Source organism: Micromys minutus (assembly GCF_963924665.1).
Source record: "Micromys minutus genome assembly, chromosome: 6".
NCBI classification, from domain to species: domain Eukaryota; kingdom Metazoa; phylum Chordata; class Mammalia; order Rodentia; family Muridae; genus Micromys; species Micromys minutus.
Window position 1 is genome coordinate 12422166 of NC_137975.1, and position 25402 is coordinate 12447567.

Below are 25402 nucleotides of genomic sequence, written 5' to 3' on the forward strand. Positions count from 1 at the left end.
GTAATTAACTTATGTCCAATAGCCACCCATTGTGAGACAGGAACACTGGCTGAGGAGAAGGAGTAATCGAATTCACAGAGAGAGTTTCTTAATAATTCTGTATCACTGTGTCTCCTACGCCAAAGGCTATCCCATAAAAGCAGTCACCCTTTCACTTGACACAAATTATCCCCCGATATTTACCACTTAAGATGGTTCTCGATCTCTGTCAGGATGTCCTGTTTGACTTTCTGTTCGAAGATGGCCTCCTTCATCTGTCTTGTTTTGGAGATTTCATAACCTTGGTCCAGGACTGGAGGCAGGGACAAGTGGAGGTCATGGCCGTAATCAAATCAGTTATTTCCCCAGACGAACGCCAAGTTCCCAACCATGTCACCTAACAGACATCTAACTGAGTTTTGTTCATTAATAATAGATGTGACTGGACACATTTTTTCTTACTCTGCCCCAGGGACTGGTTTAGGGCAGGCCGGATGACTATTACCTTGTTTTAATTCCTTAATCTTCATCTTTCCGGGTTCCTGGTTTAGGACAGTTGCCACAGCAAATGGATTTGACAGGTCGGCTGGAAACCGCAGGTCCTGATAATCAATTTCCTGAGGACAATTAGGAGGGAAGTGAGTTATTCTCTTCCCATGTTCCCGCTACACCGGGGGTGTATCCAACCTCTTACCTTCAATTTCTGAGGTTTTCCCTTTGCCGGAGCTGGGTAAAACTGCACGTACGATGTTTTTTCTAGAGGAACATTGACTTTCTTAGAACGAGCATTTAATCTTTTAAACTCTTCTAATCTAGAGTTTAAAACAGATGTTAAATCAGTGTATGGTCCAGTGGTTTGAAGTTTGTTACAAAGATTTATTTCTATTTTTGATTCTGCTGCCATGTTGCCTGTGTACCTGGTTTAGAGTAATTTATTTCCAGCAGGTAGCTCTTCAACGAGCTAATTTGATTAATTTGGAAAGGCAACCATTACTTTAATTTATTATCCTAGTAAAAGAATGACTATGCCCTCTGAAAAACAGAACACCTTCCTCTGTTTTAAAGCCTTTTGTGTAGACCCTTCTCATAATGTAAGTGTTGTTTTCACAGTGTTGTGTTGAACCTGGAACCACATACACACTGAGCAAGAGGCCAATGACTGACCTGCACCCCCAGCTTTAAAAACAAGAGAGAAAATGGAAAAAAAAACTCGAATATTTCTTACTATAGAAGGCAACATCTTGCTATGTAGTTCAGGCTAGCTTTGAACTCATGATCTTTCTGCCTCCGCCTCTTCAATGATGGGATTACATGTGTGTACCACAGTGCCCAGAACTGGATTGTGTTTGATTTGTGATGAAATGTTAAGAAAAAGAAATTGGGGTTAGGGCTGTGGCTGTGTCTCAGCAGGTAGAGTGCTTGTCTAGAATGCACAGACATTCTATATATGGTTCCATCCCCAGCACCATATAAATTGGGTGAGGTGGTGCGTGCCTGTGACCCCAGCACTCTGGAGGTGGAGGCAGGCAGAATGTCAGTCATTTGGTTCCATAGTGAGTCCGAGGCCAGCCTGGGCTACGTGAATAGACAGAAACACAGTGAAGAAGCCATACATACGGCAAGGCTGTGTGGGGGTAGCAGGTTCCAGTGAAGACACATTCGTATGGCTGAGAGTTGAACTGTGAGATCCACAATTGAATTTTTATTTGTGCCATCCCATACTGGATGGGTGTGAACTTGACGGTCACTCTTGCCTTCCCGTTAGCTGGAATTATTCCTGTAAGGAGTGGGGTATGAATGTCATTATATTTGTGACTTTTCTCATTGTTGTGACATATTGCCTGACAGAAGCAACTTCAGGGAGGAAGGGTTCACTTGGCTCACAGTCTGAGGGCACAGTCCATCATGGTGGGGAAGGCACGGCAGCAGGAGCATGAGGCCGCTGCTCACACGGCACCCACAGTCAGGCAACAGAGATGGATGCTGGGGCTCAGCTCACTTTCTCCCTTTTATTTTGTCTAGGACCCCAGGCCATGAAATGGGGGAATCTTCTTACCTACGCCCTGCCCAGAAATTCTTTTTCCCTCTGTCATTGCCAGGGAAGACAAGCCACCACGGATATGCTCTGCTCTACAAGTGCAGTGGACAAGGAAACGCAAACCCCATTGTTCCAGCACAGCATGGCCGTGCCTCTGCTCTCTGTACAATCTCTTCTCTAAGCGCAGAAGGCTTAGCTCCTAAGTGTTGGCACGGATCTTGCTTATCAGTGAGTATGGGAATCCTTTCCAACAATTGTCTGATCATGTCTAATCACTGAGATGGACAAACCCTACTACATCAGTGCCTCCAACATAAATTTGCAGAATGCTGACCCTAGAGTGAATGCAGGAATGTGATGTCAGTGCTGAAGGCAACGTGGAAAGCTAGGAACACACCTACAATTTTGGTCCAGAGAGTTCAGCACAGTACAGTGTTTTTTATAACCTTATTCTTTCTTCTCAAATCATCCTTCTTTCCTGCCTGCTTGCCTTTTCTTTCTTTCTTTCTTTCTTTTTTCAGTGTTGGGGCTGGAGCCCAAGGCCTTATCCACGCTTGGCAAGTGCCCCACCATAAAGCTGTCCCCAGCCCTCTCCTTTCAAATCTGGCCGATGAACTGGTGTTCGTCTAACATCAAGCAGCACACTATGTCATATCCTTCCTTCGTATCTCTCGTGCCAACTAGATTTAGGGCACCGTGTGTTCCAGGGGTCGTCAGGGTCACAGCCTGGACCGTCTCAGCCCTGAGCAGTCAGGCTGCATTCACCAGGAACTCAGTTAAAGAGACAAAGTGATAACGGGAAACAGAAGAGATGCAGTTAGTGCATGTGCACTGTGAGGGAGGACGATGGGGTGGGCATGGCTGAGCTGTCCTGGTTAAAGTGTGGTCCTGCCCATCACTGACCCAGCTGTGGCCTCACGCCAGTCCCTCCTGTAAGGTGGTCTGACAGGTCATCAGCACTGTGAAATCTCTCTGTGGCTCCTACTGAATGGTATCTTCCAGGGAAATTGCAAGTCCCCAAGGCAAACACCAGCTCACAGCTCTTTCATCCCTTCTATGGTGCCTTAAAAAGGAGGTAACAGTCTCCAAGGGAGGCAGAGACAGCTCAGTGGTGTAGCTGCTTGTAAGGTGCACATGCTCCGGGAAACAGTCCCTCACCCACGCTGCTGTAAGCAACCCTCACAAAACGCGTTGGGGCACACAGACATGATTGGGAAGAGCAAGGACATCCGTAAGGATGGCGGGGTACCAGGGGAAGTAGTTGGGGTGAATATGATCGAAACCATTACAAATGTATGAAAATTCCATCACAAGCCATTATAGAAACAATGCTGATGACTGGGGAGGTGGATCAGGGAGTAAAGACCTTGCTGCGCAAGCAAAAGGTTCTGAGATGGGATTCCCAACACCCATGTATGTAAAAGCCAGACAAGGTGAACATATCCGTAACCCCAGCACAGGGAGGGGAGGAGACAGGCGGGTTCCTGGAGCTCACTGGCGAGCCTAGGAGAAACAGTGAGAGACCCTACCTCAAGAGGTAAGGCAGGGGGACAATTAAATTAGGTATCCACTGAGCTCCACACACACACACACACACACACACACACACACACACACACACACACACATGCATGCACGCACATGCACATACAAGTACATGTACACAGTGGGCATTTGTTAATTTTCTGGATACAGACAGAGATCAACATGGGTAAGCAATGCCCACCATTGTCTCTCAAGCCCAGGGCCAGGTAGAAAGAGTCACTAGAGACACTGGGTCTGCAGGCTAACAGCAGGGCATCTGGGTAGAAATGTCAACCAAGGAGACTTTAGTACATTGACCATCACTTGGTTGAAGCTTCCACCCTGTGGGACCCCATTTAGGGCTCAATGACAAGAGCACCCCGCTGCGTCACTTCAACTCATTAACTCAAAAACCTAAGGGCAGGCTCTGGGGCACAGATTAATGTTTACCTCGACCTGGATGGTTTATTTTTTTAAGTGCTCTCAGCCCAGACATAATACATAAAGCCAGTGGTGGAGATGTAGCCTAGGCAACCACAGTAAACTGATTCTTTTTGTCCTGTTCCTGCAGCTCCAGCACCAGAACATGATGGTGGCAGGCTGTGGAATGTTGACAGTGGTAAGGACACGGGCCAAGTCTTGACAGCTGCTGCTTGGCTGAAGTTCTTAGAGGCACAAAGGGGTGATGCCCTGTGTTTAATAAGTGAGAACGGTATCCTCGGTGTTTAACCTCATTAGAAAACGTCTTCCTTAGGTCTGAGAGTATGGCTCAGAATGCGGGTGCTTGCTTAGTATGCACAAAGATCCCCGTCCTACAGAAGCCAGCTGTAGTGGTGCCAACACTCAGGAGGTAGGCACAGCAGGCTCAGAAGTTCAAGGCTATCCTTGGCTACATAGTGACTTCTAAGACATCCTGCAAAACACAAGTGTTTCTGTGGAGTAGGTGGTGAGAAGGCTCACAGGAAAGGTGCACACTGTCAGGCCAATGGCCTGAGTTTGAGCCCTAGACCCACATGGTAGAAGGAGAGATCTAACTACATTGTCCTTGGCCCACAATACACACATGTGCGTGCACAGGTACATGGAATGCGTACATAAGAATATAATAAGAAAAAAAAGAGCTCGAACTACCTCTATTGGATCAATTACAAATCACTAACTACCCTCAACACAACCAGGAATAGTGAACCATCCGAAGCCACAGAGCAGAAAGCTGGGTGGGGTGGGCTGTGTCTATTATCCCAGACTCTGGGGAGCAAGGCAAGGTCCAGGCTGGTCTGCACTTCGCAGCAGCAAAAACAAAATGCTGAGAAAGTTCTGGTTGCACACACAGTGTCTGTGCACACCCATGTCTGTGTACACCAGTGTCTGTACACATCTATACCTGTGCACACCAGTGTCTGTACACATCTATGCCTGTGCACTCCAGTGTCTGTACACATCTATGCCTGTGCACACCAGTGTCTGTATACACCTATGCCTGTGCACACTCATGCCCGTGCACACCCATGCCTGTGCACACCAGTGCCTGTTCACACATGCACATGTCTATGCACACCTGTGTCTGCACACATGTGTAGGTGTGTGCGAAGGCTGATATTAGGTGTGTTCCTCTGTGGCCTCTCACCTTACTTTTTGAGACAGAGTATGTCACTGAACGCAGAGCTCACTGACTGGTTAGGATGTGTGGCCAGCAAGCACCAGGGCTCCTCCTATCCTAGTCTGGGCTTGGAGGCAAAGTGTCTCCACGAGGCTTTTACGGGGAGCACTGGAGAGTCAGGGCATCATGAGCAGCAGATGCATTACTGACGCTCCCTTTAGTCCTGTCCCATCACTAGAACTATACGTTACTGTCTTCTGTTCCTCTAACTGTAACCCGCAGACCATCCCGTCTCGTGTCACCAGCTTTTAGTAACCACTAGTCTAGATTCTGTTTTCATAAAATATTTTTCAATCATTTTTTAAAAATTTAAAACATAAGCCTACTCTCTATGTAGTCCTGACTCTCCTGGAGGGAGACCAGGCTGGCCTCAAACTCACAGAGATCCACCTGCCTCTGCCTCCTGAGTGCCGGGATTAAGGACATGTGCCAGCACTCTTGGCCAAATCAAAGCTTTGGGGAGGGTGGCAATGCCAGGCCTTTGCTTTCTGTGGAGCTGAAGATGTCCGTGGGTGCCTGATCATCCTCACTGCATTGTTCATGTGCTGGGGCTACAGGGCAGCAGTTATGAGGGGCTGACGGGGAAGCATTGCCCTGGCTTGCATGCCAGACAAGCACGCTGCCACCTGAGCGACATCCTGAGCTCCGTGTGATCAAACTTCGAAGAATCCACGCATCTGTGAGATCACCTACATTAGCACAAGCTTTAAACATTCCCGACAGCGCAGAAGCACAGACTATTTCCCGTGAACTGTCAGGGCCTTCCAAAGCCTCATGCTTGGAGTCTCGTAAGGACAATGTTAACCTTCTGAGATTTACGGTCCCACTGAGTATGGGGTTTGGAGTGAACTAACCTCTGTAAGATTCAGTGAACAGCTGACCAGTTTAAAAACCATGTCAGACAAGTTGTTGATAAATTTTATCACTGAGATTTATCACCAAGAAGACAGGGACTCCCTCTGCCCCCAGTCATAGGCCACTGCTGTTGCCCAGGGCCTGGGGCAAGAGAGCAACCTCAAGGGTCACTGGACCTCTGCAACTCAGCTTGAACACCTTAACTGGGGCTCGGTTTTCTCATCTGTAAAATGAAACAAGGCTTGAAGGGTACACTGATTGCAGATCTGAGATGGGTACAAGGGCAATGTCTGTGACAGCGGAACTTCCCAGCCTTAGACCACATAGGCAAGCGGCAACTCACATGGGTTCAGTTACCACTGAACTGCTTGGGAGAAGAAATGTGTCATGGAATAATTGTACACTTGACTTATTTTATTGTCTCCCCTCCCCCATTTTCTTGTGCGTGGAGTGCATGTGTGTGGAGTGCATGTGTGTGGAGTGCATGTGTGTGGAGTGCATGTGTGTGGTGTGCATGTGTGTGGAGTGCATGTGTGTGGAGTGCATGTGCGTGGTGTGCATGTGTGTGGAGTGCATGTGTGTGGTGTGCATGTGTGTGGAGTGCATGTGTGTGGTGTGCATGTGTGTGGTGTGCATGTGTGTGGAGTGCATGTGTGTGGTGTGCATGTGTGTGGAGTGCATGTGTGTGGTGTGCATGTTTGCATGAGCGTACGTGCTCTCCAAATATGCTGGTTAATACCTCTTGTCAACTGGGCTAGACATGGAGTTTCCATATAAACATGCTTTGATAATAGTGATAAAAACTGTATGGTATTGTTACAGAGACAGGCAGATAGATCAGTGGAATAGAATTGAAGATCCAGAAAGGAACCCACACACCTATGGTCACTTGATCTTTGACAAAGGAGCTAAAACCATCCAGTGGGAAAAAAGATAGAATTGTCAACAAATGGTGCAGGTCCAAGTGACAGCATGCAGAAGAACGCAAGTCGATCCATTTTTACCACCCTGTACAAAGCTCAGGTCCAAGTGGACCAAGGATCTCCACATAAAACCAGGTGCACTGAAACTAATAGAAGAGAAAGTGGAGAAGAGCTTAGAACACATAGGCACAGGGACAGTTTCCTGAACAGAACACCAATGATTATGATCTAAGATCAAGAATCGACAAATGGGACCTCATGAAATTGCCAAGTTTCTGTATGCAAAGGACACTGTCATTAGGACAAAATGGCAACCAACAAAATGGAAAAAGATCTTTGCCAGTCTTACATCTGATAGGGGGCTAATATCCAATATATACAAAGAACCTAAGAAGTTAGACTCCAGAGAACTGAATTATCCAATAAAAAATGAGGTACAGAGCTAAACAAAGAATTCTCAACTGAAGAATATCTAATGGTAGAGAAGCACCTAAAGCAATGTCTGACATCATTAGCCATCAGGGAAATGCAAATCAAAACAACCCTGAGATTCCACCTCGCATCAGTCAGAATGGCTAAGATCAAAAACTCAGGTGACAGCAGGTGCTGGTGAGGATGTGGAGAAAGAGGAACACTCCTTCACTGTTGGTGGAATTGCAAGCAGGTACAACCACTCTGGAAATCTGTCTGGAGGTTCCTCAGAAAATTAGACATATTACTACTACCTGAAGACCAAACTACACCACTCCTGAACATATACCCAAAAGATGGTCTAACATACAAGAAGGAGACATGCTCCACTATGTTCATAACAGCCTTATTTATAATAGCCAGAAGCTGGAAAGAACCCAGATGTCCTTCAATAGAGGAATGAATACAAAAAATTGTGGTTTGTTCACACAATGGAGTACTACTCTGCTATTTTAAAAACAATGACTTCATGAAATTCTTAGGCAAATGGATAGATCTAGAAAATATCATCCTGAGTGAGGTAACCCAATCACAAAACAAAACAAACCACCCATGGTATGCACTCACTGATAAGTGGATATTAGCCCAAAAGCTCAGATTACCCAAGATACAATTCACAGACCACATGAAGCTCAAAAAGAAAGAAGACTGAAATGTGGATTCTTCAGTCCTTAGAATGGGACTTAGGAGGAAATATGATGACAAAGTTTGGAGCAGAGACTGAAGGAAAGGCCATCCAGATACTGCCCCACGTGGGGATCCAGCCTATATGCAGCCACCAAACCCAGACACTATTGCTGATGCCAAGAAGTGCATGCTGACAGGAGCCTGATATATAGCTGTCTCCTGAGAGGCTCTGCCAGAGCCTGACAAATATGGTGCTCACAGCCAACCATTGAACCGAGCCTGGGGTACCCAATGGATGAGTCAGAGAAAGGACTGTAGGAGCTGAGGGTTTTGCTACCCCCATGAACAAAAATATCAACTAACCAGAGCTCTCAGAGACTAAACCATTATCCAAAGAGTACACATGGATGGACCCACGGCTCCAGCTGCACATGTAGCAGAAAAGGGCCTTGATGGGCATCGGTGGGAGGAGAAGCCCTTGGCCCTGCCAGGGCTTGATGCCCCACTGTAGGGGAATGTCAGGTGGCGAGACAAGAGAGGGTGGTGGGGTGGGTGAGTGGGTGGGAGATCACGCTCATAAAAGCAGGGGGAGCGTGGAATCAACAGGGTGATTCCAGAGGGTTACCAGGAATGGGGATAACATTTGAAATGTAAGTAAAGAAAATATCCAATAAAAAAATAGACACGCTCTCAGTGGGTCCTCCATAAGAGTGCTACTGGAAATGTGTAACCAAGGTGAGAAGACTTGTCCTGAATAGACAGCAAGGTACCACGGGCTGGACTGGGAAATAAGGAGACAGTGAGCTGAGTCCCGACGTCCATCTCTCTGCTTCCTGACTGTGGGTGCTGTGTGGTGTGAGCAGCTGCCTCACACTCCTGCTGCCGTGCTTTCCCCACCATGATGGACTGTGCCCTCGAACTGTGAGCCCAAACAACCTTTTCTCCCTTTCTCCTTTCCTTCCTTCCATCCCTCCCTCCTTCTGTCTGTTCGTCTGTCCATCCCTTCCTCCCTCCCTCCTCCTGTTTTTTTTTTTTTTGCTACAGCAACAAGGAAAGCAGCTAACTAACGTTTCAAGTCCTGCCTCTGACCAAGATGGCTGTGGGATTGTGTGTCTGCAGTCACAGGGTCCTCACCTGACTTTGGCTCAATGGTAAAGGCTTGATGAGACCGAAGCAACGTGATATGAAATTCGAAGTCCACGGGGCAGCTGCACCGCAAGGGGATCGCATAGCTTTTGCTGCAAAATAAGCACAGGGAGGAAATGAAACACACCATTTTCCCAGCTTTCTTAGAAGGAACCTAGACAGGAGTAGAGTCAGGAAGCTAGGAGCAGTTAAGTGTCACCGATTCCAACCTGCCCTTCCTGTCTCTCACCAACAAAAGGATTTGTTTTAAAGTAGGCTCTCCTGTAACCTGGACTGGCATCCAACTTGCTTCGTGGCCAAATGCCTGAGCTCAGTTTCTAGCTGCTGTGACAAAATGCTCTGACAGAAGCAACTTAAGTGGGGACGGGCTTGTTTGGGTCACAATGCCAGGTTGTTGCCATTGCTGTAGAGAAAAACGGAAGCAGCAGGAAACGGAAGCAGCAGGAAACGGAAGCAGCAGGAAACGGAAGCAGCAGGAAACGGAAGCAGCAGGAAACGGAAGCAGCAGGAAACGGAAGCAGCGGGAAACGGAAGCAGCAGGAAACGGAAGCAGCTACACCCATAAAGAGCAACGAGCGGTGAAGTGATGTGTGCTTACTTGTGGTCAGCTTTCTTGTTCCCTCTTACAGAGTCCAGGATCCCATGCGCAGGGGATGGTGTCACCCACAGTGGGCAGGGCTTCCCATATCAGTCAGTGTAATCAAGATAATCCTTCAAAGACATGCCCACAGGCCAATGTGATCTAGACAGTCACTGAGACTCTTCTCTGTTGATTCTTGATTGTGTCGTATTAACACTTAACACTAACCATCACGCCAAGGAAGATCTTGACTTTCCGTTCTTCTTGAGCAGTGTGACTGCAGGTGTGCACCACCATGTGCTACTTGTGCAGGGCCGAGGATGGAACCCAGAGCTTTGTGCCCATAGCAGGTAAACAGTGTACCAAATGAGCTCCATCTCTTGCTCACGCTCTTGAGAGAGAATTCCATTGTAATCACGATCGGTGGGGCTGCCGGGTTAGGGGACTCTGCCTTCTTGGGAAGTACCCTTCTGACCTGCTTACTTGTGTGGCCTTCACCACCACATGCTAGGCTGGGCCTTACTAGCAATGCTAGGGTTCCCTGTATTTTGGTGCAGTCATATGTGTAGGAATTTCATTGATATCCCAGTTTACACACACACACAACACACACACACACACACACACACACACAATGGTCAATAAATATTTGGTTTTCAATAACCATTTAGGAGACTATAAATATGGCTTTTAAAAGTATGTTCAGTGGGGACCCCAATGGAGGAGCTAGAGAAAGGACTGAAGGAGCTGAAAGGGTCTGCAACCCCATGGGAAGGACAAAATGATCAACTAACCAAACCCACCACAGCTCCCAGGGACTAAAACACCAACCAGCGAGTTCACATGGAGAGGCCCATGGCCCCAGGTGCATATGCAGCAGAGGATGGCATTGTCTGGCATCAGTGGGAAGAGAGGCCTTTGGTCCAGTGAAGGCTTGTTTTCCTAGTGTAGGGGAATGCCAAGGTGCTGAGGTGGGAGAGGGTGGTTAGGAGAGGGAGCACCTTCATGGAGGCAATGGGAGGGGGGCGGGGATGGGATTGTGGGAAAGGGAAAACATCTAAAATGTATATACAGAGAATATCAAATTTAAAAAGTTGAAAAAAATAAAAGTGTGTTCAGAACACTTATGTTGGGCTTTGAAATTCATGATCTTTTAATAATCTGAGAAATATCTGAAATACTTTAAATATAAATATTTTTAAACAATTAAGATTTCTTTATTCATTACTAAGATCTATGAAATATTTCCAAAGAAGTAAAACATTGCCAGTTGACAGTGCTATCTCTGTTCTCTTCTTTGCCGGGATGACAAGTACTGAACATTATAATTTCTATAAATATATAAGTAATATATATTTAATAACATCGCTGCATGTATGCTTGGGAAGATGTGACTGCAAGAGAGCAGGCAGCAGGTCACATTGCCTGTCAGTCAGGGAGGCAGCCAGTGTTGAATGTTGGTTTCAGCTCACTCTCCCCTCACAGGACCTACCACCCACATGCAGGTCTTCCTAGTTCAGTTACATTGCTGTGGAAATATGCTCTCAGGCACACCCATGTGTGCTTTCTAGGTGGTTCCAAACTTAAGTCAAATTTCCCAGTGCACTCATGACCCCTCAAAGCTGCGGTTGCCCTCACGAGGCACGTGGAAGAAAAGTCGGTCAACTTCCCACGTGGTTGGGGGCAGAGCCTGCAAAGCCCACTCCTGGAGCAGATGCTGCTAGGACAGACAGACATTTTCTGTGTGAGCCATGGTCCTTGGTAGGTTGTCCACACTCTCAGACTCAGTGCCACACCCATGGACACACAGGTGCCTGGGCTCGGTGCCTGGGCTCAGTGGGTTATATATTTTAAACACGGGGACAGGGCATGACGTGGAGAGAAATGTCTGGGTGGGAGTGCCCAGGAAAAGGAGGATATAAGCAAAGTGTATTATATTCATGTCTGACGTTTTCAAAGAACGCTGGGCTCCCATGAGGCAGCTATTTTAGGGCTACAGTGCCCTCAGCCACTGGGCATCAAGCAGTTTGGCTCTCCTATGCATCACAACCTGGTTGTCACTATCCTCTACTTGCCTCTGTCCCCAACTGGGTGTGACGCTCCAAACCCAGGTCAGTGACATTTCCTGGGTTTCACTGGACGAAGAGCAAGAGAACCTCAGTCTCCCCTCAACTTGAAGTCAAGGGCAGGAGCTATTCCCTGGGAGCAGTGTGACCATGCCTCCTTGATTCATGTGAATGAATTGCACAGCCAGGTTCCCACGGCAGCCCCTGATCCCACTGCAGCCCCTGAGCCCACTGCAGCCCCTGAGCCCACTGCAGCCCCTGAGCCCACTGCAGCCCCTGAGCCCACTGCAGCCCCTGAGCCCACTGCAGCCCCTGAGCCCACTGCAGCCCCTGAGCCCACTGCAGCCCCTGAGCCCACTGCAGCCCCTAAGTCCACTGCAGCCCCTGAGCCCACTGCAGCCCCTGAGCCCACTGCAGCCCCTGAGCTCACAGCATCCACAGAGAGTTTTGCAGCCCTGGGATCTGCCTGTGGCCTGCCTGGAGTATGATGCAGCTCTGAACCCCGGAAGTTGCAGCCTCTCCTTGTTCTGCTGACAGCACTGTCTGCTTACTTCGCCTGCACGAGCCGCTAGTGTTATGCTGCCCACTGACGGGTATAGGGAGTAGAAGAGGTGCTGCGAAGGATATATTCCCTGCTCTCCCCCCAGCCATCCCTCTGAGTGTGTGTGTGTGTGTGTGTGTGTGTGTGTGTATGTGTGTGTATGTGTGTGTGTGTGTGTATGTGTGTGTATGTGTGTGTATGTGTGTGTGTATGTGTGTGTGTGTCTGTGTGTGTGTGTGTGTGTGTCTGTGTGTGTGTTGCCCAGTGGTAGACTCCTTGTGTCTTTATTATTCTCTACCTCATTCTTTGGAGACAGGTAGGGTCTCTTTAATGAGACTGGGTGACCAAAGAGCCACCTGTCTCTGCCTCCTCCATTCTGGGACTGCAGGTGCAGGGCATTATCCCTAGATTTTGCATGCATGCCGGGATAGTGAACTCGGGTTCTCCTGCTTGCCCAGCACCCGCAAACACGTCCTTCCCTGCTTTGTTTGGTGAGGTGTATCTAGTGACTGAGGAGAGCTGTGCTCTGAAGGTTGCTCCTGACACTTGCTAGGCACCGTCCTGCCTCTAAGAGGCTTCCACTGCTGCTTATTTTCTCCCTCCCTCCTTCCTGAAACAGTGTCTCCATCTTCCCCGTGTAGCATGGAAACTAAACTATTATCTTGTCCCCACCTCCCAAACTCCGGGATGACGGTGTGAGCCACCACAGTTGGTTTATGTGGTGCTGGAGATGGAACTGGGGGATGCCCGCATTCTAAACAGGCCTGCTACCCACTGAGCTGACCCTGGCCCTGCTCTGCTGCTGCTGCTGCTTTGTAAATGGTCCTTAGCTGTGACAGTCTATGCTGCCAGGGTAGGCGCTCCAGCAACACAAGTGCCTTGGTATCCGAAACGATACTTTTTGACATAAATCCTGGATGATGGCTACACCCTTTCTTCAGCCCAGTTTTCAGGATTACACAGAACCTTTATACTCTGTCCTACCTCAGGCTCTAGAGGTGCGCAGCCAAGCAGAGCCTGAGTCTGCAGACAACGTACGTGTACAGCGGTAGCTGCGTCTTTAAGGTGTGATGTCAGCTTTGACTGTCAAGTTGGTGGGAATTAGAGTCGCCGGGAACGGAGACTTTATAGCAGTGAAGAGATTTTTAGATTTTACTGGGGTGGGAAGACCCACCCTAAAAGTAAACGTGGATGGCACTGTCCTGCACGCTGGGGTCCTGGGCTGAGTGAAGCGGAGACAGTGAGCCATGTTCCAGCGTCCCCCTCTCTCTGGTGCCTGACTGTGGACGCCCTGTGAGCAGCTGCCTGGAGTCCCCACCGCCACACCTTTCCACTGTAAAGGACTGTGCCCCGGCACTGTGAGCCACAACAAACCACTTGTTATGTTGCTTTTTATGAGGTTGTTTTTGTTTGTTCGTCTGTCTGTCTCAGCACCGAAGAACAGTGGTGGCATCTAAGGCCTTACCACCCTGACGTCTCCCAATCTTATCTAAAACAGAAGGCAGAGCAGCCAAGCAGACCCGTGTCAGCCATCCGGCCCTAACTGGTTAGACTGAACTAATGCCCTTTGTTACACCAACCAGACTGGACCCCACTCGTGGGGATGTGAGCAGCTTTCGGGCACTGGGTTATTGCTGTCCACATGTGGTCTCCCTTCCGATAAAGTACTGACTGTGACTCACAGGTCAGTACCTGCAGAGGTCAGCACAGAGCTGTCCAATAAGGACCTCCACCCACACCCCAACCCCCACCCCATCTAATGCTCAGGCCACCCACTTCTGATAAATGCCACATGGCTGAATGTTTTTGAGCTGAAATAATTCCCCACAAACTCTCTTGGGGTCCTTCCCATTGGTGACAAATGGCCCACTTTCAGTGAACTCCTAAGCTCTGATAATTCTCAGAAAAGGTGCTGAGGTATTTGTTTAGTGATGATTACCAGCAGCCAAGTTCCTGATGCACTTGCCAGCCTGGAAAAATAAACAGTTCCTTAAGGGGACACAATCCCAAGCCTCGTGACTCAGGAGGCACCAGATGAATGCAAGTCACCAGGTCGTGAGATGGAATCTGCTCCAGTCACTCCCTCGCCTTTGTCAGTGTCGGGGCTGCATGACCCTGGGGCTGATCAGCGGCATTACCATGATGATAAGCTGTTTGTTTGTTAGGTTCTTAAACACGTATTTACTTTTATCGTGAATCTGTGTATGTGCACCATATGGATGCTGGGAAATAAACCTTGTACTTAGGTAAGAGCAGCAAATGCCTGTTAATTTCTGAGCTAACTCTCCAGCCTCTTATTTTACTTCTAAATGACATGTGTTTGCATGCATGCATGTGTTCGTGCGTGTGTGCGTGCGTGTGTGTGTGTGTGTGTGTGTGTGTGTGTGTGTGTGTGCATGGATGGTCACATGAATGCTGGTCTCTGTGAGATCCCATCTTGGAGCTGGAGTTACAGGTGGCTGGCTGTAAACTACCACATGTGGGTACTGGAAAATGAACTCGGGGTCTCTGCTGTATGCGCTCCTAACCAAAGAGCCATCTCTCAGACGATGGTTAATTTTAATGTGATGGTTAATTTTAAGTGCCAAGGTGACACAATCTAGGATCACCTGGGAGGCTGGCTTTGAACTCAGAGACATGGCTGCCTTTGGCTCCCCAGTGCTGAGATTAAAGCATGCACCACGATGCCTCCAGCTGTGTAGAACTTTCTTGACTATGTTCATTAAGGAAAGACAAGACGGTTTGGTTCGTTCCCTTGAAAGGGTGAGGGGATTCCAAGCCATAGAAAAGTAGGAAACAAGCAAACAGCCTTGGAGAAAGCAAGCAGACACTGGCACACTTGGAACTGTGAGCCCCTTTCTCCCTCAAGTTGCTTTTGTTGGGGTATTTTGTCACACAGCAACCGGAAAGAAAACTGCAATGCTGTCCTATGTGAGGCCTTGGGTTCAAGCCTGGCACTAGAAGTTTAGTGTTTGCTGAGAGTGGCAGTACAGATCTGTAATTTCAGCACTTGGGAGGCAGATGAGGGAGGATCAGAAGCTCAAAGCCAGCCTGAGAAACTTTTTTAAGACAGCATCTCAAATGAACAAATAAACCTCCTCAGCTTTGGAGACATGTTTAGCTCAGCAAGAGTGCTGTCTATACAATCATGAGGGCCTAAGTTCAAATACCAGCACCCACCTAAAAATTTAGATGTGGCTTCAGGGCACCTAAAGTTCTGTGCTAGGTGAGGAAAAGTGGCCAGAGAATTTGGGGCTTCATGGCTGTCAGGAGTGCCTATTTCACTAGAGAGAGCCTGAGGTGAAATGTCAGGAATATTCTCCTGTGGCCTCTGGACACACATGCACACAATACACTCACACATAAACACTAGTACACACATGTGCACACATACAGGCATGTACACACACAGACACACTCACAGACATACACTTGTGTGCACAGGCACACACATACATATATACATGCACAACACACACACACACACACACACACTTTTAAGCTAAATCCCCACTGATGAATTCTTGAAGAAAAATACCCCATTCTTGTTATTCCTCAGAAGCCAATAGGACCTTAAGTCAGAGTTTTCTCACTGACAGGCATCAGGTAATTAAAACAGAAAAGCAGGTAGAAGTCAGTGCTCTGGGAGGTAATTTTAGCTTCTATCCTCCAGACTTTATCACTCATTTTATCAGTTTCATTAGGACTGCATATAAAAATACATTACATACTTCAAAAGAATCACTTCCTGTCTTTTAAATGACAGCATAAGCCTTCAAAATACAAAGCCTTCGTCTTACATTTAAATTTCATAATCAGAAGAGAGCACACATTACTGTATAGAAAGTACACATGAGAGGGGAGGGCCTGGGAATGTGGCTCAGTTGGTCGAGTGCTCGCCTAGTGTGAAGCCCTAGGTTCCATCCCCAGCACGGCATAAATCAAGTGAGTTGGTCCATGCATGTGTGTAATCCTAGCATCCAGGAAGATCAAGGTCATCCTCTGATACACAGTGAGTCTGATGTTAGCCTGGGCTACTTGGGACCCCACTGTAAGGACTAAAGGAGAGGGGGAAGAAAGAAGGAAAAAGAAAGGAAGGAAGGAAGGGAAATGGGAGGTTGGAAAGAAAAGGAGTGGGGAGATGGAGAATAAATTCAAATTTCTCTCTCCCCATCTCTGATTTGTTTTAGAGTGAACTTATTGGATGACTTAAAATCAAATAAACTGTTTAAAGCTCTCGGTGTCTGGAGAGTGTCGTGAACAAGCCACTTTACCATAATAGGATTTGGCTCCTTTGCTAGAGATTGAAGGACAAGGGACAATAGGCGTGACAAATGTGTGCAGTTCCACAATGGCTGGACTCAGCGGCTACAACAACATAATTGTTAGTTATTGTGTTTTATAAAACTTTAGGGAAGGGCCCAGAAAATGGAGCTGGCGAAGTGAGAACCTGAGTTAGAGACCCACATTAAAAAGCTGAGCATGATGAAAGTGCACACTTACAAATGCACACTCACAAATGCACACCCATAAATGCACAGCCCCAAATGTACACTCGTGAATGCACACTCACAAACAAATGCACATTCACAGAGGGGGAGGAGATAGATAATATTGAGGGTCCACCCATATGACGTTAAGTATACCTAGTTACAAACCCACCTCTATCATGGCATCTGGTCTGTGGGATTAAGGTTCTCTTAAGTGGAAACCCATGTGAGCCTTTACCAGAACCAGACCATGTTGGCATTGCGATCCTGGGCACCAGAGTTGAGAGAAACTCTGTTATAGCCAATGATACTGCTTTCACACTCACGTGCTTGCATTAGGAACATACTAGGACATTAATGTTAATATTTAGTATTAGAGGTCTTTGGTTTCTACAATTAAATCATTTGTTTTTTAATTTTGTAAAGTTTATTGCAGAAAAACTTGGAAATAAAAACATCACACACTAAAATTAAGCAGATCCAAGGTCTATACAAGTCAATGAACTTCTACACAGTTAAAATTAGCACCAAGACCAAAAAACAATCCATGACTGAATTACAACTAGAAAAGCTTTAAATCCTTTCATAACTTCCATCGCCTGCGTTCAGCCCTCCCTCGTGCCCTGACATCGTCTTCCTTGTTCTCTTCACCTCACGTTATATTCTATCCACAGAACTGCAATTCCTTTATGACAGGGTCCATTATGTTTCTACTAGAACAAAAACCTTTGTATATGCCATTGAGATCCAAGGTAATAGTCTTTGATCTGAGTCAGAGTGTTGTATTAACAGCACGCAACATGTATATGGTCTGTGTGCAGAGGCTTCAGTGAGCACACATGCTATCTCCATGCAAAAGAAACAAGACACCTGAGATTCACCACACATTCGATTTTGAATTGATTTTTGGTCAGTGTACATTTGGAAGACTTTTACTGTTGCCAAAGTTTTCACAACCCACAAATGCAATTATGAAATTATGACCAGGAGATTAAGACACTAGAGAACAGTCTGGATTCAGTGAGTTCACTTCTCCAGATTTAATAAGAGATTTTTTTTTTCCTCCTGGGTATTGAAACGGAACTGAATTTAGGAGAGGGGGGGAGGGGAAAGTTGAAGGGAGGGGGAGATGGAGAGGAGGTGGGGGGAGAGGGGGGGAGAGGAGGTGGGAGAGAGAGAGGAGGTGGGAGGGAGAGAGGAGGTGGGAGGGAGTACTCAATGTGTAAAGTCTTGCTCTGCAAACTTGAGGACTTAAATTGTGCTTCCCAGGATTCATGTAGATGTCAGGTGTGGCCGGATAGACCTTGGGAGGGTGAAGACAGGTGTATCCCAGGTTCTGTTTGAGGTCACAGCAAGTTTCAGGTTCAGAGAAGGTGTGTGTGTGTGTGTGTGTGTGTGTGTGTGTGTGTGTGTGTGTGTGTGCATGCACTCTTGAATGCTCATGTGTACCAAAGGTTAGAGTTCAAGGCTCCTATCCTCCTGCTCTCTAACTTATTCCTTTAGGCAGTGTGGTAACATTTTAAATGTGCCATCCTGGGTATTAAATACACTACAGTGCTGAGCCTCCTTCAGCTACCCTCAGGACTCTATCTTTGTTTAAATCCCATGCTCACTACACACACACACACACACACACACACAAACACACACACATGTTCACCATTTCTTCTCCCCAGACACTGGCAGCCACTTCTATACCCATCTCTAAGAACGTGATATCTGTACTTCTCTGTATGATGAGAATCTTACAGAATAAAATGCCTTTACAAACTACATGTCAAGGCAGCAGGGAGATAGCTTACTTTGTAAGTACAGGGACCTGAGTTCAGATCCCACACGCATGTAGAGTTGGGTGTGGTGGTTCACATTTCTAATCCCGGTGCTGAGAAGGCAGAAACAGGCAGATCTGGAAGGCTTGTTTACCAACTAGCCTTGGGGAACCATGGATCCCCAGGGCCCAGTGACAGAACCCTGTCTTAAGAACAAGGTAGCTAGCTACTGGGGAGTAGCACACAAGGTTGTCTTCTGGACTCCGCACACATGTGTAAATGTGTATCAGAACCTTCTCCACAACACAGACATGCACCATGATAGGAACATAAACATACAACTGAACACACACAGGATAAACTAAAGGTTAAATTCACTAACATGAAATTCTTAATAGAAACAACGCATTTGATAGCAAACAGTGCTCTCCCGTTCCCACAGGTGTAGATAACTTGGGATAATGGAGATACCGAGTGAAATTCCCAGACAATTCCCGGAGGAAGCTGGCCGGGTCTGACTGGAGCCCAAAGGAGAGGGTTGTTGGCACTATCTGGGACAGGAGCTGAGGAAAGGAATGGGGGCTCAGCGTGTGTGTGTGTGTGTGTGTGTGTGTGTGTGTGTGTGTGTGTGTGTGTGTGTGTAATGAAAGGCCTCCTGCAGAGTGCTGACTTTTCATATGGAGAAATATATATCACTATTAGGGAAGATATGAAGATGTTCTAGCTACCATGAAAAGCTGTGGCTTCCTTTATACTAGGTGGCAGAAGTGACCACATGCCGATTGTAGTAAAACCACATTTTCTCCCGGCCCCAAGAGCCTGTAATAACACATTTTTAAAGATTTGTTTATGTATATGAGTACACTGTAGCTGTTTTCTGTCACACCAGAAGGGGGCATAGGATTACATTACAGATGGCTATGAGCCACCATGTGGTTGCTGGAAATTGAACTCAGGACCTCTGGAAGAGCAGTCAGTGCTCTAACCACTGAGCCATCTATCCAGTCCCTGTAAGAACATTTGGCTGACATAACCCATAGGGCACCCTGCTGACCTGCCCTTGTGGTTCATCTACATGTGGCCACCAAAAGAAAAGGCTCATTCTTTGTTAGAATAAGAAATGCATTTCTCAGGGCTGTATGTTTTCAGGGCTAACCACTTGGTTTTGGATTATCAATTGGTATTCTCTTCCCTTGCAGAAAGGAAATTGACTACTTTTAAATAAGACAAAGAAACTCAAATGAATGCCTCTGGTTTTGAAGCTGCTGTGTCTAAGAATTGGGATAAGAAGCTGGGGCTGTTATTAACAGAAGGCAGCTGTTTGTGAAACTACAGCAATGGCTCATAATGCAGCTCACTTGACAGGGTGCTTGTCTAGCATGGCCTAGATTCGAGCAACAGCACCATACCAACCAGGCACGGTGGCACACACCTGGAATCTCAGTGCTATGTAGGGAGTTTGGAGCTAGCCTGGGCTACAATGTGACAAAGGAAGAATGGACAGAAGGAAGAAAAGAAGGAATTTTAGTCATAATTCTGGGAGTTGGCAGCTACTCCTTCATCCTACGTGACAAGCACACTGAACATATGCACCCGTGTGCTTGTATGCCTGCGTGTGCGTTCATGTGCACCTGTGCACATGTATCACATGTCCTGTGTGTGGCACTACAGATCTGGGATGTAGCAGCCACACACCAACTGGCTGTTAGATCAGTCTTAGTGTTGGAAACAGCAGACACATGGACCAGGCGCTCAGATACCACTCTGAAGGTCAGGGACTGCTGCTCATGCTCTGGACAACATCACACCCTCCTTTGCTCCATGAAGGAAGGAATGTGCTTTGGGTAGACACTGACATTCTTTATGTTATGTTCTTAAATATTAGGCCTAGCAGTTTATCCATGAATACTTTGTGTCAGTGTATGTGTGTGTGTGTGCGCATGTGTGTGTGTGTTCAAGCCCTAGGGATCCCCCTATCTCTTTAGCAGTACAGAGACCACAAGCATGGATACTACCACACCCAGCTTTTTGACACAGGTTCTAGGTATCTGAACTCAGTTCCTCCTGTTTGGCAGTGAGTAATGGACTGAACCATCTGTCCAGTCTTTGTGAAAACTTTCTCTAACAATGAAGGTCACCAGGACTTAGTATGTGGGGCTAACTTGGCGGTTTAAGCATAAATACTGAACAAATGAATCATTCCAAAAATTTATAGACTGGAAGACCCTATGATGAAAAGTGTTCTGCCTTTAACTGCCCCCAATGCACACATTCATTTGCTCGTGGAGCCGATCATAAATTTAGTGCACTTTACCCACTACAAAAACTAACTGAACAGTATAAATGAAGTCAATGGGAGAAGAGCGTATATTCCTTTGTTTTCTCCAGGATCCTTATGTCCAGAATTCTGGAGAAAGACAAAGAGAGTGTTAACTCAGGTCTTCAGGTGCAAGACCCCCTTGTTGGCTATCTTGAAGTTGGCACCCAAAGGGAAAGCTCTTAGGCTTGTACATTATTATTTAGAGGGATCCCTAGAGTTTAGAGTGGAAATGTTTTTCTTTCCCAATAAGACTCAGAAGAGGAGATTGGACTGAGAGGAACAACTAGATTGATGTGTGTTCAGTCAGAGCATCTTAAGTCAAATAAATTCTGACTACAAAGGAGAGGAGAGTTGTTCATTTAACACAACCACAGGTGCTTGTCAAGTGACAGGGAGTATGCATGCATGTGCATGTGTGTATGTGTGTGCACACATATTCGCAGGTGCATGCATGCTAGTATGCATGCATTGTTCAGGTGCACAAGTGTGTAGCAGCTAGAGATCAACCCTAGCTGTTGCTCTGCACCCAACTTGTTTATTGAGACATGCCCTCTCTCTGGCCTGGAGCTAGGCTAGGCTGGTTGACCAGTAAGCCCCAGAGATCCTCCCGAATCTGCCTGCATAGTGCTGAGATTACAAGTGCATATGGCTGTATTTGTTCCTTTTCGAGCTGAGAGTTCACAATAGTGGAGCAAAGGCATGCTGGCACAAACAACTGAGAGGTCAAACCTTGATGCACTGTGCTGTTAACTTGGCCAACATAGTGACACTTTAATAAAATCCTGTGCTTCTCCAGCTCTACCTCGAGTCTGGGGTGCATAAACAGAGTCCTTAGGATGGGGAAGGGTAATTTTTCTCTTGGCAATTGACCTCTGAAGCTCTTCATGGAGATGAATTTGTAGCCTTCTACTGATGTGCTTGTTGTGACCTGGTACAGCCGGTTCTCTGAGCCTCCCAGAAGGGCTCGGAGTCGTCAAAGAGCAAGCCGGGCTTGGCTGCTGTCTGTGTCGTTGATCTTGCCTGTCAGCACCAGTTGGAGATTACACATTCCCAAGCAACCCAGAGGCTTTAAAAGCCAGGGGCAGGACAACACATTCTGACACTGGTCGTCCCCACACCTAAAGTAAGCCATGAGGTTCAATATTCTGTTGTGACAAGAGCAACTTAAGAAATGGTTCGCTTTGGCTCTTGGTTTGAGGATATAGACCATCGTGTCAGGGAAGGCCTGGAGGTACCAAGCTTGAGGGTGGAGGGGTCACATCACAGCCACTGTCAAGGTGAAGAGAGTTGGATGTAGGTGCTCAGCTCACCTTCTACTTTGTGTTCTGTCCAGGATCCCAGCCCCTGGGAGGGTGCTGCCCGAATTCTGGGTGGGTCTTCCTCATTAATCCAATCTAGGAGCCCCCTCACAGACAGGCCCAGAGTTTTGTTTCTACAGTGCTTCTAAGCCCTATCGGGTTGGCAAGATGAACCATCAAAAGTTAGCGGTAACCCACTAGCCGGTTGGTTGTCACTGGTCGCTTGGTGCCAGGAAGATGGAATGATAGGAGAACATGGTCAGTGGCTTCGGCTAGCTACGTGGCACGAGGAAGACACTTGCTCCGTTTTTGAGACAGGGTCTGGTGTAGCCCTTCGATTCACTATGCAGCTGAGGATGGGCTTAAGTTTTCCCTTCCCCGCTTCTATCCACCGAGTGCTGGGATTCCGGGTGTATGGCATCATAACCAGCCAGTAGGACAGAGCTGAAAATCTGTAGGGAAAGGCCACTGAATGGCAACTTTTTCAGAACCAGGAGAGTGGAATAGCACACATTTTCTGAATCTGATACGATAATGGTATTTGTCTTGATACAGGGGAAGAACGAGATTGCATTGTGGCGACAGTACTCTCAGAGATATCAAGTGACCATCCAGTGTTGGGTGTGGGACGATCATGTGTGTGTTCCTGTGTGCCCCATGTGTATGGTGCCCAGAGGTCTACATTGGTGCCCTTCTCTACCACTCGCCACCTGGTTTCCCGAGGCAGTCTCTCACTGAGCCTGGGACTCACAGATCTGGCTAACTGGCTGCCATCATGCTCCAGAGACCTCATTTTTCATTTCCTCGTGCAGGGTGCACAGGTGCACGGCTTTCCCTGTGGGTGCTGATGTCCAAACCCGGGTCCCCAATGTTTGTCCAGCAAACTCTTTCTCTCCGAGCCACTCACCCAAACCCATGACTGCCGGGTTTAACAAGCTAGCGCAGCTGAGTTTATCTGGCTGTAAATTATAAATTTAGCCCACAGAGGAATACAGAACTGCAAGTCCTTTGCACCCAGCGACGCTGTTTGACGTGGGGATGTTGGACAGAGGCGGGAATGCGGCATTCTTATTTACAGAGGATGTCAGGGTGCGTCTTAGCAGATCTCACGCCACCAAAGTTGTTTATGGCTCTCTGGCATGTGTCCTCATGGCATTTTATCTCAGCAAGGAAAACTTCACAACAGCCAGAACAAGCCACCAAAAAATGTAGATGATGAATGTGAGCAAGCCCACTGTGTAACCTAGAGGAAGATGGATGGAGATGCTGTCCAGGCTTCAGAGAGGCTTTGGTTAGATCACAGTTGTTCTTCCCCAGAACTACCCCCACATAAGGAAGCGCCCCACAGTAAGGAAGCCATGTGAGCGACTTCAACACAAATCCCCAACTTCTGACAATTTTGTCCAAAATCTTTTATGTGCAAAGGAGAAAAAAGAGCCCTTTGAGTTCCCCTGCCCTGGCTGGCTGTGGCAGTCAGCTTGACACAGCCTAGGGTCATGTGAGAGGAGAAGCTTCAGTGGAGTGACTGTCTGGATCAACTTGGCCTACAGGCATGCCTGGGGTGAGGGGTGCTGTTTTAATGTTAATAGAGATAGGAGGGCTCAGCCCACTGTGGGTGGCACCATCCCTAGGCAGATGGTCCTGAACCATATTAGAAAGCTAGCTAATTATAAGCCAGCCAGCACCCAGCATCCTCTATGGCTCCTGCTGTACTTCTTGGCTGTGAGGTGAATTCCTTATTTGGAGGTAATGTTGGATGAATCATCAAACATCCCTGCCCTCAAGTTCTTGCCTTGACTTCTTTCAGAGATGGATTATGACCTGGATTCTCAAGCCAACATAAACCTTCCCCCATCTAAAGTGATTTTGATCAGAGTATGTGTTCCAGCAACGGAACGAAACCAGAACCCTGCTGTCTGGCAGGTGGAGGTCCTCCCGTTGTTTCCCACTTCTTCCTAATGCAGGGTGGTTCTTTGGTAGAAGAAATGGCCGTCTTACTGAGACATTTGAAGAAAACACATGTACAGCTCTGGGAAGATGGCTCAGTTGGTGAAGTGCTTGCCTCCCAAAGTTTAAGGACCTGACTTTGATCCCAAGAATCCACATAAAAAAGAGAAGAAAGTCATTGGCCTTGCAAAGGCCTAGCTTGAGAATCTTCCCTTTCTCTTCTGCTTTAGTCTCTGTGTATCGTGCCCAGCGGGAGCAGGGCACACAGATTTATAAGAGGCACAGCAATGGTCAAAACTGACTGCCAGCCTGACAGGATCTAGACTCCTAGGTAGGAGACAAGCACATCTCAGGGCACATCTGTGAGAGTTTCTAGATGGGGTTAACTGAGGAAGAAGACTCACCCTGGATGAGGACAGCACCATCCTATGGCACTGGGGTCCTGGACTCATAAAAGGGAAGCAAGCTGAGCACTGTCTTTTTGCATCTCCTGACTGTGGTCATGTGTGAGCAGCTTCCTCACACTCCTGCTGCCATGCCTTCCCCGCCATGGTGGACTGTGCTCTCAGACTGTGAGGGAAAGTAAGTCTTCCTTTCTTCCTTTCTGTCACAGTAGAGGCATAATTGACAAAGGCCCCTGAGTTGCATCTCTTTTACCTCCTTTAGGCTCTACACAGAAGTTGAGAGATGCTGGCACCATGCTCTTATCAGACTCCTGAATAAGAGCTGAGGGAAACTGTTCTTTATAACTCCCTAGAATTTTATTATACCAACAAAAGTGGGCTGAGACAGTACCTAACACATCAAACATTTGAAAAAATGACTGAATGCCAAATAATGAACCCATCCAATGATACACTGGAACACTAAGGTGGCCTAGGACTCACTTGGACCACTTTCAGGAAACATGCGTTCAAATATATCATTCGAGCAGCAGATGGTTTAGATTGAAAGAAGCAATCTAAACATTGATTTAATGAGTGGCTAAACATTGCTAAAGAGACTGTAAAAGGCAGAAAGTCTCAGGAAGGTACCGCCTGCTGCCAGGCTGTCTGGGGGAGAAAAATAACGTGTTTATCTTTTAAGAGATTTTAACAAATATATTATGCCATTATAAACAGTAACTCAATTAAGTAAATTGTTTAGCCAAATCTTTCATTCTGAATAC

General features: G+C 47.1%; 1 protein-coding gene across 1 annotated transcript in view; it reads right to left on the reverse strand.

Annotated features, from left to right (window-relative positions):
* The window catches only part of CFAP221 (cilia and flagella associated protein 221), a gene marked incomplete at both ends in the record, with an annotated part of 71711 nt that overhangs the window by 29464 nt on the left and 16845 nt on the right, over nucleotides 1–25402 (reverse strand). Inside the window, 5 exons of the mRNA XM_080918617.1 lie at nucleotides 184–292; nucleotides 485–596; nucleotides 674–791; nucleotides 1597–1756; nucleotides 9212–9315. Coding sequence (XP_080774743.1) covers nucleotides 184–292; nucleotides 485–596; nucleotides 674–791; nucleotides 1597–1756; nucleotides 9212–9315 — 603 coding nt within the window. The remainder of the gene's footprint in view (nucleotides 1–183; nucleotides 293–484; nucleotides 597–673; nucleotides 792–1596; nucleotides 1757–9211; nucleotides 9316–25402) is intronic.